The 16924-nt window shown below is 34.0% G+C and overlaps 5 protein-coding genes across 5 annotated transcripts; 2 read left to right on the top strand and 3 right to left on the bottom strand.

Moving 5' to 3' along the window:
* Positions 1–2357: 2357 nt before the first annotated feature.
* LOTGIDRAFT_133861 (hypothetical protein) lies at positions 2358–2954 on the bottom strand (the record flags this gene model as incomplete). The annotated part of the gene is made up of 1 exon (XM_009067917.1): positions 2358–2954. One exon carries the CDS (start codon positions 2952–2954, stop codon positions 2358–2360), a length of 597 nt encoding a protein of 198 aa, XP_009066165.1.
* Positions 2955–4474: 1520 nt separating this feature from the next.
* On the bottom strand, positions 4475–5062 carry LOTGIDRAFT_133914 (hypothetical protein; the record flags this gene model as incomplete). The annotated part of the gene is made up of 1 exon (XM_009067916.1): positions 4475–5062. A coding segment is annotated over one exon (588 nt), but the record flags the coding sequence as incomplete, so codon positions are not given.
* A 2612-nt stretch (positions 5063–7674) lies between these two features.
* On the top strand, positions 7675–8906 carry LOTGIDRAFT_96575 (hypothetical protein; the record flags this gene model as incomplete). Its single annotated transcript, XM_009067915.1, has 3 exons — positions 7675–7909; positions 8284–8436; positions 8758–8906. Coding segments are annotated over 3 exons (537 nt in total), but the record flags the coding sequence as incomplete, so codon positions are not given.
* Positions 8907–9843: 937 nt separating this feature from the next.
* On the bottom strand, positions 9844–12512 carry LOTGIDRAFT_236799 (hypothetical protein). Its single transcript, XM_009067914.1, has 6 exons — positions 12402–12512; positions 11959–12125; positions 11717–11826; positions 11457–11513; positions 11249–11359; positions 9844–10887 (listed from the first exon to the last, which is right to left on the bottom strand). The coding sequence occupies exons 2-6, from the start codon at positions 12122–12124 to the stop codon at positions 10678–10680; spliced, it is 654 nt and encodes a 217-aa protein (XP_009066162.1). The 5' UTR covers position 12125; positions 12402–12512; the 3' UTR covers positions 9844–10677.
* Positions 12513–13131: 619 nt separating this feature from the next.
* LOTGIDRAFT_169622 (hypothetical protein) lies at positions 13132–16132 on the top strand (the record flags this gene model as incomplete). Its single annotated transcript, XM_009067913.1, has 6 exons — positions 13132–13195; positions 14658–14722; positions 14958–15137; positions 15413–15625; positions 15715–15807; positions 15947–16132. 6 exons carry the CDS (start codon positions 13132–13134, stop codon positions 16130–16132), a joined length of 801 nt encoding a protein of 266 aa, XP_009066161.1.
* Positions 16133–16924: the final 792 nt, after the last annotated feature.

Raw genomic sequence — 16924 nt, 5'->3', positions numbered from 1 at the left:
TACAGATTGACATACCAACCAACCTGAGTATAAGTATATGAATTGGAAGTATTTCAACTCATACAAACATAAAGATCATTTTGTCTGTGTAAAGGGTCTGGTAGCATGAGTCTTTGACACCAAACCTTTGATCCATCAAGCTGATATTCTCTTGGATCTGTCTCTGCCATCACCTGATGCTCTATGCAATTGGGTGCTATGGGTTCAAATCCCACGAAAGGCAGATAAACAACTTATGTTAAGAAACCATTTTCTTGATCGTTTATGGGTTTAAAATTTGATCTCATATATTTCATGAACCATGACATTTCAGCTGTACTTGCCGGTCATGTCAGATGTGAGTTCACAATTGACTGGTTGCATTTTTTCTCTTTAGGACACTTTTGTCCAATGCTTAATATTTTTAGAGCTCCAAAACTGCATTTTGGAATCAAAATTTTCAAATTGAACTTGAAGGTTCACATTCCTTTAATTTGGTTATCTTTATTTAAAAATATGCCAAAATTCATTTAATCAATGTATTTGGCCTGCACATTACTGATATATTTTGGCATATTTGGTGGTCTTTTTTTCATTATTGATATTTCATTTCTATATTACACCAAATATGCCAAAATTAATTGACTGACATAACTGGCCAACACATTCTTGACATATTTTGGCAAATTTGGTTTAATTCTCTGCCTTAACTGAAACTTTGAGTGAATGTGTGTTCAAAAGTATTATATTTTTCATGTGATGTGATTTTTCTTTTGTTTTTCAGTTTAAGGGCATTTCTCATTTTGTAAAAAGTTTCATGTGTCATTTTTCATGTAGTAATATACAAATTTGTTGAATTTTTGCATATTAGGTATTTTGTTAAAAGCTCAATTTCAGCTTTTGGAAAAAAAAAGAATAGTAATTGCTAAAATAAAGAAATAGCTGAAATTGAGCTGAAATTGAGCTGAAATATCAAGTTTCTTTTGTTAAAATTAAAGCATTTTCTCTAAGATAAATATATTATAACCGAAATATAACTTTATTACTAGGGTTTTCCACTTTTAAGGACCAAACATTGTGATCTGATAACATAGATGCCAACATCTAAATAATAATTTTAATTTACCCGACAAATCTGTCTCTACTCGTTCCTCAGAAGTGATATCCTATCCTTATATCTCATGGGTAGGGTAGATTTATCGGGTACATTTTTATCAGGTTGAAAAGATTACTAATAAAATCAAAGAAGTGCTATTTTTTTTGTCTGCATGTCTACTAAGTTTCTCTCAGGACCAAGTCATCTTTTGCCACAGGATAAATTTAAAGGTATTGTTTCTTGTAATTTTACATTTCTCCACCATTTTGACTAATAATAACTCTTTTAGTTTGTAAATAATCATTGGGTATATATCATGCTATAAATCTTCACCTTTACTAGAAACAATGCCTTTGAACTCATGTAAGTAATTGCTTTTGTAATTGAGAGGCATTTAGTAATACACAAGAGTAATTGCTTAATTTTGAAAGTTATTCAGAATACAAAAGTAAGAGTAATATATAGAATGCAAAAGTATGTGTAAGTAATATGTATTAGAGTAATATTCAGAATACAAAAATAAGAGTAATATATAGAATGCAAAAGTATGAGTTATGTGGTAATTTATATTAGGGTTACAAGAGTAATTTGTATAGGGTTACAAGAGTAATTTGTATTTGAGCTAAAAGAGTAATTTGTATTTGAGCTAAAAGAGTAATTTGTATTTGAGCTACAAGAGTAATTTGTATTTGAGGTTGTGTATTTGAAGATGTTTTTATATGATATTATATATTTTCTTGTTAATTGATGATAATGTTAAATAAATCATAATAGTAACATGGTTTGTATTTGATGAACTCTATAACTGTTAACTTTCCAGACCACCAACAGTTACTTTGCGATTGGGGCTTTGATCAGAATCCAGTTAAGGGAGCTCACACTGAAGCTATCTCTAACTTTACACTTACCGAGCACCTGTATATACTTTGCGATTGGGTTTCATTCTAGATCATATAACTTTTCACAACGATTTGTTCGATTTTTTTTATCAGGAAAACCGACAGATAAAAAAAAAGTATGTCAGTTATCTAAGATTCTATTTTAATGCTTATCAAATCGGAAATTTATTTTTCATTCAAACAGATAAATCACTCAATATTCTAGAAGTTTCTTTATTTCACTAAGACACTTCGTTGTTTTTCAACCCTTCTATATAGCCCCTGGGTACCAAAGGTTCTGACTCTTTGTACCCATTTTCTAAATAAAGACACACAGTGTTCTCCCTTGCCCACCAAAATTGTAGATAATTGTACTTCTCTCCCAAGTTGGGAATACAACTACGCTATAATATTTGACAATGGTGATGAACATCTTTTGGGGGGTTTTGAATAATTTTTACACTGTTCCATGAACATCCATCTTCTTTTTGACGGAAAAGAATTTGTGCAGGAATGATGAAATTTAATGCCCAAAAATCTCCGAAAACTGACTGGAAATTTTTGGACACTGATGCTGTATTTCTCACTGGCACGTTTTTAGCCAGTTCATAAAGTGTCAGTCCTTTGAAAATGAGGAGTATTTGGCTTATGAAGTATACCATTGCTATGGGACCAAACATGGCCCACATATAGCAATGAAACACTAGAATTGTGACATGAGCTGTAATGTTTCCGAAGAGACATCTTAAAATAGTCATAGGCAAGATGGCATCTGACCAAGTTGCAGTATGCCACCACTTGTCCCTCAAATATACCACAGTAAGGTACAGACCCCAAAAACTCACGATCACCGAATAGAACGCCAGTACGATGAAATATCTTTGGTTTTTAAAACCGATACATTTTCCCACCAAATAGCAATGATGGTGGCGCTTTAAGATACAACTTTGACAAATATTGCAGTGATGTGCACGAGGGGGCACTTGTAAATTGCATTTCATGCAGAACTGGGATTGTAAATGATTGCTTTCATCCAGCAAACAATGTCCATTTTGTTCATTCTGAAAGTTTCTGTGACCATTCTGTAGATGGCTGTCTATGACTATACTTCTTATACCATGAAAAATTGGAAATGGTCTGTCTTTACCTACAACAAAAAGAAAATTCTTTAAGAGAATGGACGAACACGATTACTTTTATGCAATCAAATCCTTACATCAGAATAGTTTCAAAAATGACAATTTTGTAGAGATAACAAGCAGAAAAGCTAGTTATCGATTACCTTTCAAAAATATAGTACAACTTACTTTTCCACACCTTGGTGTCGTACAAAATCACACACAACCAATTTGCCACGGATACAATGGCCAAATAACTTGACAGTACTTTGAAATAGTAAATAGTCCAAGGGTCGTAATCACCGAACACATAGGGAATGATGTACTTCAAAGTCATATAATACTGTGAAACAGCCTGGAAAATGAACAGAGCTCGAGCAAACAGCTTTGTTTTTGAGCTCTGGGATTTTTTATGGAAGTGATCACTCCATTTTTCCGCCAGTGTTTTGGACTGGTAGTTTTTTTCATATGGTAATCCAATTGTTATTGCTGTCGAGTTGGGCATTTTGGAATCTGCAATAGAAAATCACATTCATTAACATGTTTTTGGTAATGGCATAAAAAAAGGATATTAATGAACCTAGCAGCTTTAAGCTCATTTGGCAATCTTCAGTAGTTTCTGTAAAGCTGAATCTGATGCAGAGCTTAGAGGAACTTTCTAGGCTTCACCAAGTTCCCAAGTTTCATTACAAAATTACATAGTACTTTAAAAGATGTCCCCAAAAACATATCGGAGACAAGACATGGTCATCCTTCTGGAACATCTGAGTCTTTCGATTTTGCATCCCTGATGTTGGAGTCTACGTATAAGAGTAAAACTTAAAAGATAGCAAATACCTTAAGGGATACTTCTCCAATTCCTCAATTACAGACTGTTATCTTGTGCAGATCCAGCACTGCCTCACCTTTACAGCATCACCAAAGGCAAAAATTCGCGAAGAGACATGTCTAATAATCATCAACAAGTTTGGTTATTCCAAGCATGTCTTTATTTATTTATTTATTTTATTGTCAATGGAAACAGGGCCATTGGGAAATCTGAATTCAATAGAGTATATGGTTGAAGGGAGACAACTCGATTCAAGTCAAATTTTTAATAATCAGACTACAAATGACTCCTAAAAATTTGCTCTTATAATACGATTTGATTTGGCTTGATTCTGCGTGTAAAGAAATGAAATTAACCAATACCATAAAGTGTGCAATGAGGAAAATTACTTTTTTATGTAACAGAATGTAGGAATGGGATTTATTCAAAATAAAAATCTCATATCAATTCTCAATGTAAATATAATGATAATAAACAGTTTATTTTTATATAAAAAATAATAAAATATAACATATAACTAACTGCATATAAATTATAAATTATATCAAGGAATAAATAAATAACTTATACTGATTTATTTCATGGATTTTTCATGTGAATTCAAAACTTTAATTCCGTCCCAAAAATATCCATCTTCAGTTTGATGGAACAGAATTTGACCAGGAAACACAAAATTCACGTACCAAAAATCACCGAAAACAGAACGGAAATTTTTGTCTATGGAATTGGTATTCCGCACCGGAACATTTTTGGCAAGTTCGTACAAGGTCACGCCTTTGGAAATGATTGTAAATTGACTGGAAAAGTAAAAAGTAGCCACGGGACCAAAACAAGCGAAACAATACATATGGTACACTATTAAGAAATGGTTGAACGAAAAATCGCCAAAAATTGTTCGATAAAAAGTCACCGGTAGAAAAACATCTGACAGAGATACGAATGGCCAAATATTGTTAGAAAAATACACCAAAGACAGATATAAACCCCAAAAAGAAACGACTGCTCCATAAAAGGTCATGATCACAAAATAGCGTTGATTTTTAAAGCCAATACAAACGCCCAGAAAATAACAATGATGGTCTCTTTTTAAGATGCATTTATCACAAACATTGCAATGATGAGCTCGAGGGGGTGTTCTTAAGTCACATTTCTGGCAGTGACTCCACTGGAAGACATCGTTATCGTGATTATCGTGACGTTGTTGAACATCTGCGTTCTCTGCCGATCGTGATGTGACTGTCCCAGGTAGTTGTGATGGTTTGTGATACAATGGTAATGTCTTCGTTTTGTAATAACTGGGTATCTCTTGATCTCTACCTACAATTTAAAATATACATTGTTAAATCATTTAATCAATTCATAAGTTCTTAACTTAAGCTCTATCGACAGATGTCAAATGTTTAGAGAGGTATTTCCCTTTAAGATCTATCAGCTGGTAAGACACCCCTCTAGTTGATTACATAGGGAATGAATGGCCTGTGGCCTGTTGGGAGGATTATGTGGCCCCTGCTCGGCCCGCTCACCTGATATTTCCTACAAACGCCCCTGACAACTATAGGCCTAAGCGTTTTGACTCTATCAGCTGGTTAAGAGTCAATATTTAGACAACCATATATCCCTGTAAGATCTAACACTTACTGTTTTCCACAGCGGTCCCATATAACATACACGACAACCAATAAGCAGAAAACATAACAATGCAATATACCGCCAGAACTTTGATATAGTATATGGTCCAAGGGTCATAATGGCTGTACGTATAAGCAATGGTATATCGCAGCTCTGTGTAAAGAGTCGTTGCTATCAAGAACAGCACCAACAGTCTTGAAAACAACTTGGTTTTATTGCCCTTAGGTTTAGATCTGTAGCATTTCTTCCATTTGTCCATTAAGGTGGCAGAGTCTGCATTATCCTGTGTACCAATTGTTACAGTAGTGGACATCTAATAGAATAATAAAAACAATAAGAAAAACTAAAAACAATTATGATCTATGTGGACTCTCATAATGTGATGCTATGTGGACAAACCCAATCACAGAGTGCCATAAGGTGGAGGGGTGAACATGTCCCTTTTCACTAGCCTAAATAACCCAAAACAAAATGACGGATTTTACTGATCAGAGGGATTTAAGCTTTTCTGGCTCTGAGGTCATATCTAAAATATTTTTCTTTCTTTTCTTTTCAATAAATTTGAATTAAATAAAATAGCCTCACCTTCGATACTTTTCCTAATTCAGCAATGGCCTCTTTGAAGTTTGAAGAAATTAAGAACTCCAAAAAATAATCAAGCGACTTATCAAACTCTAAATTCAATGACATGAATGAAAATTTCAATTTTATTGAGAAAAGCATTTGTTATTCTCCAAACCATGGTCGGTTGCGTTGACAACGGCTTAATAATTAATTTAACAATCGAAATTAATTGGATTAACGCTAATGAACTATACAAACACGCGAAATAGCGCATCTGCCATAGCGCTATCGTTTTCATGGGAAACAGGGGCAGATAATCCCATTGAATCCAATGGTAATAAAAAAATTCAGAACACAATTAATTCTTTATTTCAAACAACGTGGCAAATCTTCAAAATTTTACCAATATTTTTAGAAATTGGCGCCACAATGATGAAAAAATATATATTGAGTAAAATATTCAGTCTGATACACCAAATATGAGAAAATACACATCGAGAATTTTTAGAAAATACACACCGAGAATTTCGAGAACACTCCGTTCATAAAGCAATAAAACTCACCAATTTCTTGAGTAAAAGGGTCATTTTTTGTCTCGGAACCAATCTTCGAGATGCATTCTTTAGCATCTTCTTTTCAAAGTAATAAAATGTTCATTTTCTTATGTTTTATGTGATACTTTTTGAAGTGTCGATCAATTTTATCCCAGTGCCTTTTCCCGCCATGATAAAGAGGAAGGGTTTTCAATTTTGAAGATTAAAAAAGTTAAAATGATGCACGCGCTTATACACCTCCGACACAGAAAACTTTTAGAATGTAATCAAGCATATTATTTAATGTTATACTTTAATATCCCTCTCCTTCGTTAATTGCCTTCTTATTTGTAAACTCCAAACTTGGGTAAAGAGGAGGAGGGGTAAGAGATTTTCTCCTTGTGATTAATAACGTGAAGCGACAGAGAATATTTGACCGAAATCTTAGATAATATGCACTCCAAAACAATACCGTTTCGCTCTAAATCTTTTGCCCGCAATCTCAGTGGTTGGGGGTCCTGCCCGACAAAAAGGCACACCCCTATGCCTGTGTCCCTGTGTATCCTTACGTTTTTTGTCATCACCAAATATTAGATAATAATGTCGAAAATGAATTCATTTTTCACATTAACATTGATTTTTATTGCGCAAAGTTCGTTTTTTTTTTTAGAGGAAAAATTTATACCAATTTATATATTTTAAAACTTATCAAGGGGAGACTAACCATACAGAGCTCTTAGTCTCCAAATGACAAATCAAACGTATACCTGACTCACCTGAAAGGTGTTTCAGATTTGATTAACCAGTCTCTGTCAACTGCGCATAAAGACAATAAAGCTTTCTTGTTCGTCCGGGCTGGATATACGACTATTAAATACAATAATATCCCCGAATATCCAGTCTCTGTCAACAGAATAAAATGACAATAGACATCCGTCTTGATTAACCAGGCGGCATATTTCAAAGCTGACCTAATTAGATTTTGTTATGGAGGAAAGGTAGACATTAATATAAAATGGAGGAAGAAAAGAAACCAGAGCAAAAGTCCGTCATCGGATGCATTTTATTATGTTTATCGTTTATGTGTTTGCTGATCGCTTTCGCCAGTCCGTATTGGGTGGAATCTTTTGAACAATTTCATGGCAGATTTGTCAAAGTTGGTCTTTGGGAAGTTTGCTTCAATGATTATACATTTTATAAAGATTACAGCGGAAAACGATTTTTGGGCTGTTGGTATATATTCGGACCAGAAATAAGACCTATTTGGGAATGGATTTCGCCACGTAAGTATTGAATTTAATATATTTGCCCAGGTAAATCCAAGTCCACACCTGTAATTGCAATATACCTGAACAATTGTTAAATATGGCGTCGTATAGTATGATTTGAAGATGGCCGCCTATATGCATTACTCATTGAGCATTATATAATTTATGACTATCAATATAGATATCTAGATCAATATTGATAAATATCAGGACATGAAATGGTTTTCCCTCTTGCTCTTGACTTCTCAAAGCCATCTTATTGATGGCTTCCCCAGGTTGATTGGAAAATATAAGAAAAGTTCCTCTTTATCCCCCCCCCTTCTCCTTTTCTGATCCACATGTGGACCTTTTATGACTAGCTTTCAATAAAAAATTGTCCTTTTTTTCAGCATGGTTTATTGTGTGTCAAGTAGCAGTTAGTTTTTCACTCCTACTACAAGGCCTGGTTGCCATAGCCATGATTTTATATCTCTTCCGTCTTTTTCCTTCACATATGAAATCTATGATACTTTTAGTAAGCAGTATTGGAAGCTTAATAGCATGTAAGTATTATAGATATACTCTCACCAAAGATTTACTTCCCCAGCAGATAGAGCTGAATTTCAGCAACACATATTACTTTTCAGAAGTAGTAATATTGAAGTGTCACAATAGGCATTGAGAATCAAAACCTGTTTTGTCTACATTTAAATATAACTAGAAATCAGAGCCAAATCATGGTGTTACTCAAGAGTTTCATACCATGCGGTATATAAACTGTAGTGACAAGTTGACAAACCAAGTAATAGAATGTCATCATGTTCTATAAAAAAAAGCATTGATTTAATCCTTACCAATTCAAATTTTTGGTTTTATTTTTTCAGGTTTGGTTTTATTTGCGGAATTAATATTATTTGGAGTAATGAAGGAAGACAGAGATTGGGTTCCGAGACCGGACATGAATTATCTATCTTGGTCCTACGGATTCGCTAGCGTGTCCTTCCTCTTTGTTGCAGGAGCAGCCTTTATGTTATGGTCTTCATCACAAATTGTTGGAAAGAGAAATGACCCTTATGACACAGAATATAACAGACCTGCCAGAAATTACTAATTTTTCATCAACACCAAACTTATTTCTCATAAAATATTGATGCCAATTCTTCAGAGAATTACTAGCTGAATTTGTGAAATTTTATTTGAAATTTTAGACATGAGGGGCAACTCAACAAATGTCCAACTCTTGAAAGCACAGGGCTGCGCCATCCAAAACAATCTTGCCTTGTGAAATATATTGATGGCTTACCACCAATTCTAAACCCCTGTCGCTCAGTTTTAAAAAGATTCTTTTAAATAGATTTCATTATATTGATAGTAACGCAAATCATTTTTGTTAATATCCTCATAGCTTTCCTTTATTCATTAATTCATTTTTATTTTCAATGAATTGTTAATATTTAAGTAGAATAATTCATAGTTCTAAATCATTTTCAACTAATTTCCTTCTTTTATTGAATAATTTTCCCATCAAAATTGCAAATTAATTAAAAGATTTATTCAAATTTTGATGAATAGTATCCAAAAATGTGCACATTCCATTTTAAAGATGTATTGGAACGTTTATTAAAAAAATCTTGAGAGGACGTATATGGGACCCATCTTTTAAAATACCAAATTTTAGATGACATATATGGATCATACCAAGCCTGTTTCAAGATGAGGTATCCATCTTTAAAATCAAAATTCCTCTTTCATTGTTATATAGCCATTATTTTTATAATCTGAATTTTTTAAATAAAATATAATTGTATCTAAATGTTTTTTTCCAAATCAAATGTAAAGTTGTCAAAGGCCAACCTACCAATCAATGCGGGATGCAACAAATTTACACAGAGCAATCTTAACAATAAAAATGATTGTCCAAGACAATGGATATTTTAGTCAAAGAACAAAAACAGTGTTACCCAATTTCAAAATATTTACAATTTTTATTGACATGATTCCATAACAAAACAACTCCAGAGTATAAAAAATAAATAAAATAAACAAACGACAACATTTTTATGCACGTCCAGGAAAGCTCCACAAACAAGAACAGTCCTTCTTTCCTAGATGTGTATAATGATCTTGGCTCTACTTAAAATTCAATGATTAACCTAGGATTTTCATTACTTTCTGGTATATATCGATATGTATTTCAAATCAAGTCATTCTTCAGCCCTGCATTCATAAAACAGTTTTAGAAAATGTTTCATCTTGCCAGAAGTTATCCATTAATTTGACGAAACCCATCATTAAAAGATACCGAACACAAGGCCAAAATCAATTGCTCATTTACCCACAATGCATTCTCGATCTCGGCATTAAACACTCACAAATTCTTTCAGTAACAAAGTCAAACATCAGCAAAATATATACAAAACCACTATAAAAGGAAATTGGAATTATCATTTAATTTTGCATTTAGGTGTTGTTAAAAAAACACACTGTAATGCCCAAGTGCAGACTGCCAAGTTGATTTTAAAAAATAAAATAAGGCACTCAAACAATGTAATTAAAACACACTTCTAGATGTTTAAGAACAACATGAAGTGAATCATCTACATTTCAGGGCCCTAATCTCAAACATTTCATTGATTTTAATTGGTTCAGAATGTTTGTAACTTTTGATTTTTCGCATATAATTACCTTCTGATTGGTTAATATATCAAGTCTTTAAAATCAACCAATCAGGTTTAGTGTTGTATGCTTACGATGACAAAGTAACAATGTTTCTTACCAAAATTGGCACCAAGCTGACAGACCTACTACATGAGTAAGTTTGGTTCCTGTCTCGGCTGAGTCTGACTTTGTCTTGGGAAACAACAGAGGAACCAGTTTCTCCACCTCCTCAACAAATCCACACTATCACTAAACACAATGTTAAAATATTTCACCAGAGCTGTTAAGGCAAATAAAAGTCCTAACAAGGAATTCACTGTAACAAATAAATGTACCATATGCATGTTGCTACCAGGCTGGAAAAACAAAAATTTGGTAGATTTATATCTCAGTTAATTGAAAGAAATGCAAGGTTGGTAAACCAGGTCGCCAAGCGGCTGTTATCAGGTCTTGAGAACTCTCTTTAGGAATCAATATGAGAAACTGGGTCGCATAGTGTTATAAGATGTTTAAGGAATGCAATCATAAGTCACACTGGTATATATTTGAATAGAACTAAAATTCCCAAAGATAATAAGATGAAGAATGGCCTCTGAATTATCTCCTTCTCAAGGAATCATAGGCCTATTGATTGTTAACTAAAACAATATTAGCTGTATGGAACTTTCCAAAAGGGTGGGGGGTTGACAAACTAACTTAATAACATAAATGACTTACAGGATATTTGTCTTTGGTTGTCCAGCCCTGTCCATAAGCTACCATTAAAAATACTGTTACACACATGTACAGGAAAAATGTGACTATGGTTAAATTGTAAAATCTGGCTACCTGTAAAATATAAATAAATAATGAAATAAAAATAGCTGTCGGTTTAACAAGCGCTGAGAACATAAATAAAATATATAACAAACTCCAAAGAACTTACAGTTGTGTTTCGCTTACTGATACTGGCTCTAATAGCTGTACTTCCTGTTAATATCATCTAAAATACAGAAAAAAAACATCATATTAAATACAAATGTGGACAGATTGAAGCTCGGACAAATTAGAGTGTTGGAATTGAAGGGTTGTAATCCATGTCCTATGAAAGTGTACTGAATAAGTACGGTACATAGGTTTTCACAGAGCTTGAAATCATCAAAGTGAAATTGCATCGCGTCATAGAATATGATTTTAAATTCTTACCAAGAGTCCACCCCATAATCCAGCACCATAACAATTTTGTTTTGATAATTCAAGAACTCGTTCGTCACTTGAGGCTTCAGCCATTGGTACAATAAACACTTCAAATGTACCTGAAATTCCAAAGAGTGAATATAAGGAAAGGAATACCTTTCAAAAACCACTGCATGACCTTCATCTCTGGTCTAGCACTGCATACCCTTCATCTCTGGTATGGCACTGCAAGCTATTACAAGCATACATACCTAATATAGCTGAGATGAAGCCACTGATGATTTGAAATATACCAATAGAAGTTGGTAAAGCATGAGGTCTGGTGGTCAACTCTCTGTTATAGGTGAAATAATACGGATCCTCTTCGATCTCCTCTTCGTTAATTTGACGATCATATTGTACATTCATTCTGGACATTCTGTAATAAAAAAATGAAGAGAAGCCATGATAATGAAGGATTTTGTCAGGGATATGAATTATTATAAGCAAGACCAAGCACTGTGTGTAGTATGGAATGAGGGAAGTTTTTGGATATGAATATCACTGCTGGGGTGGAAACTGAAAAGGGGGGACACCACTACTACATGCCCTTTTACTACCCCACCCCACTCTTGGGTCATAAATGGGTCAACCATTTTAGGGTGTATCTCGTATATTTCAGACTTAGGTTGAGAAAACAAATTATCAAACCTACATTTAAATTGTCCACAACAAATGTCCTGTTTGATTTAAGTCGAAACAAGTGAAGAATTACCAAATATCTTCCAAAAACTTCATTTATAATAAATAAACAAAATATTCATCTTCAAACCGGAAGTTGATAAAAAATCACGTGACCGTATATATTCATGATTCGGCTTTTCAAGGAAACGAAATTTCACTCTGAGTTAACAAAATATCAACACATCCGAAACGAAAATGAAACACAGGATTTCCAACAAAAGATCAATCAAAATCGACAAAAAAACCTTTTAAAGTTAAGATAACAATTAAATAGGTTATCTATGATTGAAATAATAGAAATTTAATATATACTTTGCTGAAAATCTTTAATAGAATAAATAATTGTGTGGGTGAAGAAATTTGACAGCTAATTCCGACATATTAAGTAATTTGATTAAATCAATATTGTTTACTACGCACGAATTTTGGCGTAAATGCGTCAACGAAATTCAGGCGTAAAAAAAATTCCCATATGAATGAAAATAGGCGGAGATAATATCAAATGGGTGGAGCTTATTTTCTCCCTAGACCAATCAAATAACAGAATTCAGCGCATGAGCGTCGATCGATCACTCGTGAGCTGCATGTCAACTACTACAGTATTGTGAACTTTACACCAAATTCCGCAATAATCAATTTCATTTTCAAGTATGTCTGTCCCCAAATCGAGCCCGCATTCAACCGTCTTGCCAGAAGACATAATGGTCGGATTTATCGGGGCCGGCCGAATGGCCCAAGCTTTGGCTAAAGGTTTCATCACTTCGGGTGAGTAGTTCAAGGGGCGCAACTCGTTTGACATGTCAATCAATAATTTGCATAATTATATCAACATTGCCATGTGGCTGATGAAATTTTTCATCTCTTTTTTGGGGACTTTGATCTTCGTAAGATCAAAGAAAATGATTTTGAAGATCCTCGATAATGACTTTATCAAATGTCCTTTTGTTACTGTTTTGATCCAAACCCAAGGATCTCAGTGAAGCAATAAAACTCATACCATTTTTAAAATTTATCTAGGAAAAGTTTCAATTTAAATTTAAGATTGCCATCTTGGTTTATCATTTTATTCTTTGCCATTTTTAGAATAAATTTACTCAAAGAATGTGGAAAACAATTTCACCAAGTCTAGCACAAGTATCTCACGACTAAATTGTCAATGTGCCATGTTGACATGACAGAAAAAGAGGTTAAGAAGTGCACACCAGGCAAAATAAACAGAATTTTTTTATGATGCAATCTGTTTTCATTTGAAAAAAAACTCCAAGAATTTATTAACACATTTGGCTGATGAAATTTGAAGTAACAGGGTGCATTTAAAGAAGGCATATTCAGCACCCATGTACTCTTGAAGGGATGCCAAGTTGATAAACTTAATTGCTGAGATTCATCAAGGGTTCTGAAAGGAGGAGTAGACCTTGCCTTGTTGTTACAGCACTAATTCTAATTACCTAACCCTTTATTCAATTATGTTTTTGGACTTTGTACTATTCTGTGTGTTTTGTAAGCAATAAAGATATATAGCTTATCTTGTCTCAACGATGAAAGTCTGTCTTTATCTATTTGACCACAAGGATATTGACTTTAGGTCCATAAATAATCTTTAAAGATACCTGCCTATTTCTAAATTCATTTTTTTAATACCAGAGTGTCATCAGGTGCTTCAAAGTTACCTCCATGATTTTGACTCTGGAATAGCAATAAGGATATGTCCATTGATGTCATAGACATTTTGGAGCACTACTCAGACATGACTGGCAAACACAACCAAATAAATAACCTGAGTATTACCAGTTTTACAAATGAAATCAGCTGTTTACTATTAGAAATTGACCCCAGATTGAACTATTAGTGACCTCATTTAACCTCATTTTTTTGTAAACAAACAAACAGAATATTGTATTGATTAGCTTAATCTATCACAGCATTGGGTTTCATGGCCTAATAAAAATGGAAAGTAAACACGTAACATAATGTAAATCACTGTAGACAAAATTATCATTGTTATTCATGTTATCTGCACAACGAAAGGTAATTGACCCCAAGGGTCCAAAAGACAGTGGCTGGGGGAGTTGGTGATGGATGCATATGATATGTTTAGGCAACCAATCACACAGTTAAAGAAGCTTTAGTCCAATGGGAAACGCGCAGGTCTTGTAGAACTTTGCAATAATTCCAAAGATAACTTCATTAACATCATAAGCTTATGAAATATATTTTATATTTGTAGGTTTAGTAAAAGCTAATAATATAACAGCTAGTGACACAAACCCAATATGCTTACAGATGCTGAAGGTATGGGAGTCACTTCATACAGTGTGCAATAGGGCAAATTACTAGCATCAGATATTAATGGCACTATTTTCAAAGGATCCATACTGAAGATTTTTCAATGTTGGCCACTCTGACTTCTGTGCTCTTTATTGAGTTGATGAACAACTAGAGAACCTATGAAATTTTGCATCCTGTTTCTCTGCTCCTGAACTAATGAACAACTAGAGGATCTATTAAATTCTGTATCCTGTTTCAGGACATGGGAGCCAAGACGACGACACACAACACTGATGTGGTCAACAATAGCAACATGGTGATCATAGCCACCAAACCACATATAGTTAAAAAAGTTTTAAACGAGGTGTCACACAAAGTTACCAAAGATAACTTGTTTGTGTCCATAGCTGCTGGTATAACCATTGACACCCTAGAAGAGGTAAGGGGATTTCATACTAACACTCTGCATTTGTGAGGTCAACACTTGTACTAGAGAACTCATGAGATGTAGCTTGAAGAGGGGCTTTATGATGCTTGAAATAAGAAATGCAAAGCACTATTTAGGTTCTCAGAATCATGTCAACCAGCTGGCCCTGGTCCTTTTTTGTACCCATTTACAGCTGGGATAACTGGCATAATTTGAAAAGATGATTCATTCAAGATCTCAAGGTGATGCATGATTCAAACCCAAATGAATTTATTTTGCTGTTTCAGAATTTGCCAAAAGGAACAAGAGTTGTGAGAGTAATGCCCAACACACCAGCATTAGTTTCAGCTGGTGCTTCAGTTGTGACTCCAGGGCATGCAGCCAACCCTACAGACAGTAAAATGGTGGGAGAACTATTAAAGAGTATAGGTATTGTTGAAGAAGGGGTAGAGACTTATCTTGATGCTGTTACTGGTTTGAGTGGAAGTGGTCCTGCCTATGTAAGTACAACTTTATTTTTCCTATCCAAAGTTCTGCTGATGTTTGTGCCAGTGCTTATTATAACTGATTGTAATATTTCACTTTTCAGGCTTTTGTAGCAATAGAGGCCATGTCTGATGGTGGAGTTAAAATGGGTCTACCAAGAGATTTAGCAACAAAATTAGCTGCCCAAACCTTACTGGTGAGTAGATTAATTAGGTTTGATGAGTCAACGTCCATCTTGAGCAGTGCAAATTCGAGGTAAAATACCCATTTTTTTTGTGGATACTTTCTGAGGGTCACAATTTAAAATTTGACTGAATTATTCATATATTTTACAGGGGGCAGCTAAGATGGTATTGGAAACTGGAAAGCATCCGGGACAATTGAAGGATGAAGTTTGTTCACCAGGTGGCACTACAATAGACGCTATTTATTCCTTAGAAAAAGCAGGATTCCGTGGTGCTCTCATAGACGCTGTTACTATAGCTACGGAAAAGGCAAAATTATTAGGGGCCAAAAAATAGATCTATCAAAAATTATGGACTATGTGGACCTTCTTGACAAAGATGCCGAGTTGAGAATCTAGTGGAATAATGGATTCTGGAATTGTGATTTTTCAAATAATCATTTATCATTTTGGTAGGGATAGACTAAATTCCTAGATATACTCAAGACAGCATTAATTTGTTTATGCAGGATTTTGAATGAATAAATTTTGATTAAGGATGACTTGCTTAGCATTCAGAGATATGCCCATGTCTCAAAATGTTATGGATCATGTAAGTATATCAACTCGCTGATCAGGAGCAATTAAGAGAAAAAAACTACAGGACCAATAATAATGTGTTTATTTGTCAAGGGTTTGAATGATTTTTCATGAATAAAATACCTGAAATACAATAACATAGATCTAATCTCTACTTCTTAAATGACGAACATGTATGGTATGTTTGATTCTTTCTTTCACATCCAGTTAAGTGGGGTATGTTCGATTCATCTCCCACCTAGACATGACACACTTTATCAAAATTCTTATAAGAGATGAGTTTTGTAATGAGAAATGCCCTATTTCCAACAACAAATTAATTGTAAGGACTTTTGTAAAATGGCTCCATAAAAGAAACAGAACACTTCAAAGGGTTGGTTCAGATAAGAGTGGTTTTCAGCCTTGGGTATAAACTCAGCCAATCATCAACTTCCTTTGTTAAATCATTTTTCCCTAAAGCTAAAAACCATGTTCATTTGAAACCACCCCTAATATTTAAATTAAACTCTTCTAAACTTTAATTTGATTGGAATTAAGCATACATAACTGG

This window comes from Lottia gigantea (assembly GCF_000327385.1).
Source record: "Lottia gigantea unplaced genomic scaffold LOTGIsca_87, whole genome shotgun sequence".
Classification (NCBI taxonomy): Eukaryota; Metazoa; Mollusca; class Gastropoda; family Lottiidae; genus Lottia; species Lottia gigantea.
The sequence above is the reverse complement of the archived record's forward strand: the minus strand, read 5'-3'. Positions and strand labels throughout refer to the sequence as shown.

Excerpts from the sequence above, each read along its gene's own strand:
- LOTGIDRAFT_236799 (XM_009067914.1), bottom strand. The coding sequence starts at position 12,124 with ATGTCCAGAATGAATGTACAATATGATCGTCAAATTAACGAAGAGGAG. Across the intron at positions 11,514-11,716 it reads GATTATGGGGTGGACTCTTG|ATGATATTAACAGGAAGTAC; the intron begins GTAAGAATTTAA and ends TCTGTATTTTAG. Across the intron at positions 11,360-11,456 it reads TCAGTAAGCGAAACACAACT|GTAGCCAGATTTTACAATTT; the intron begins GTAAGTTCTTTG and ends TATATTTTACAG.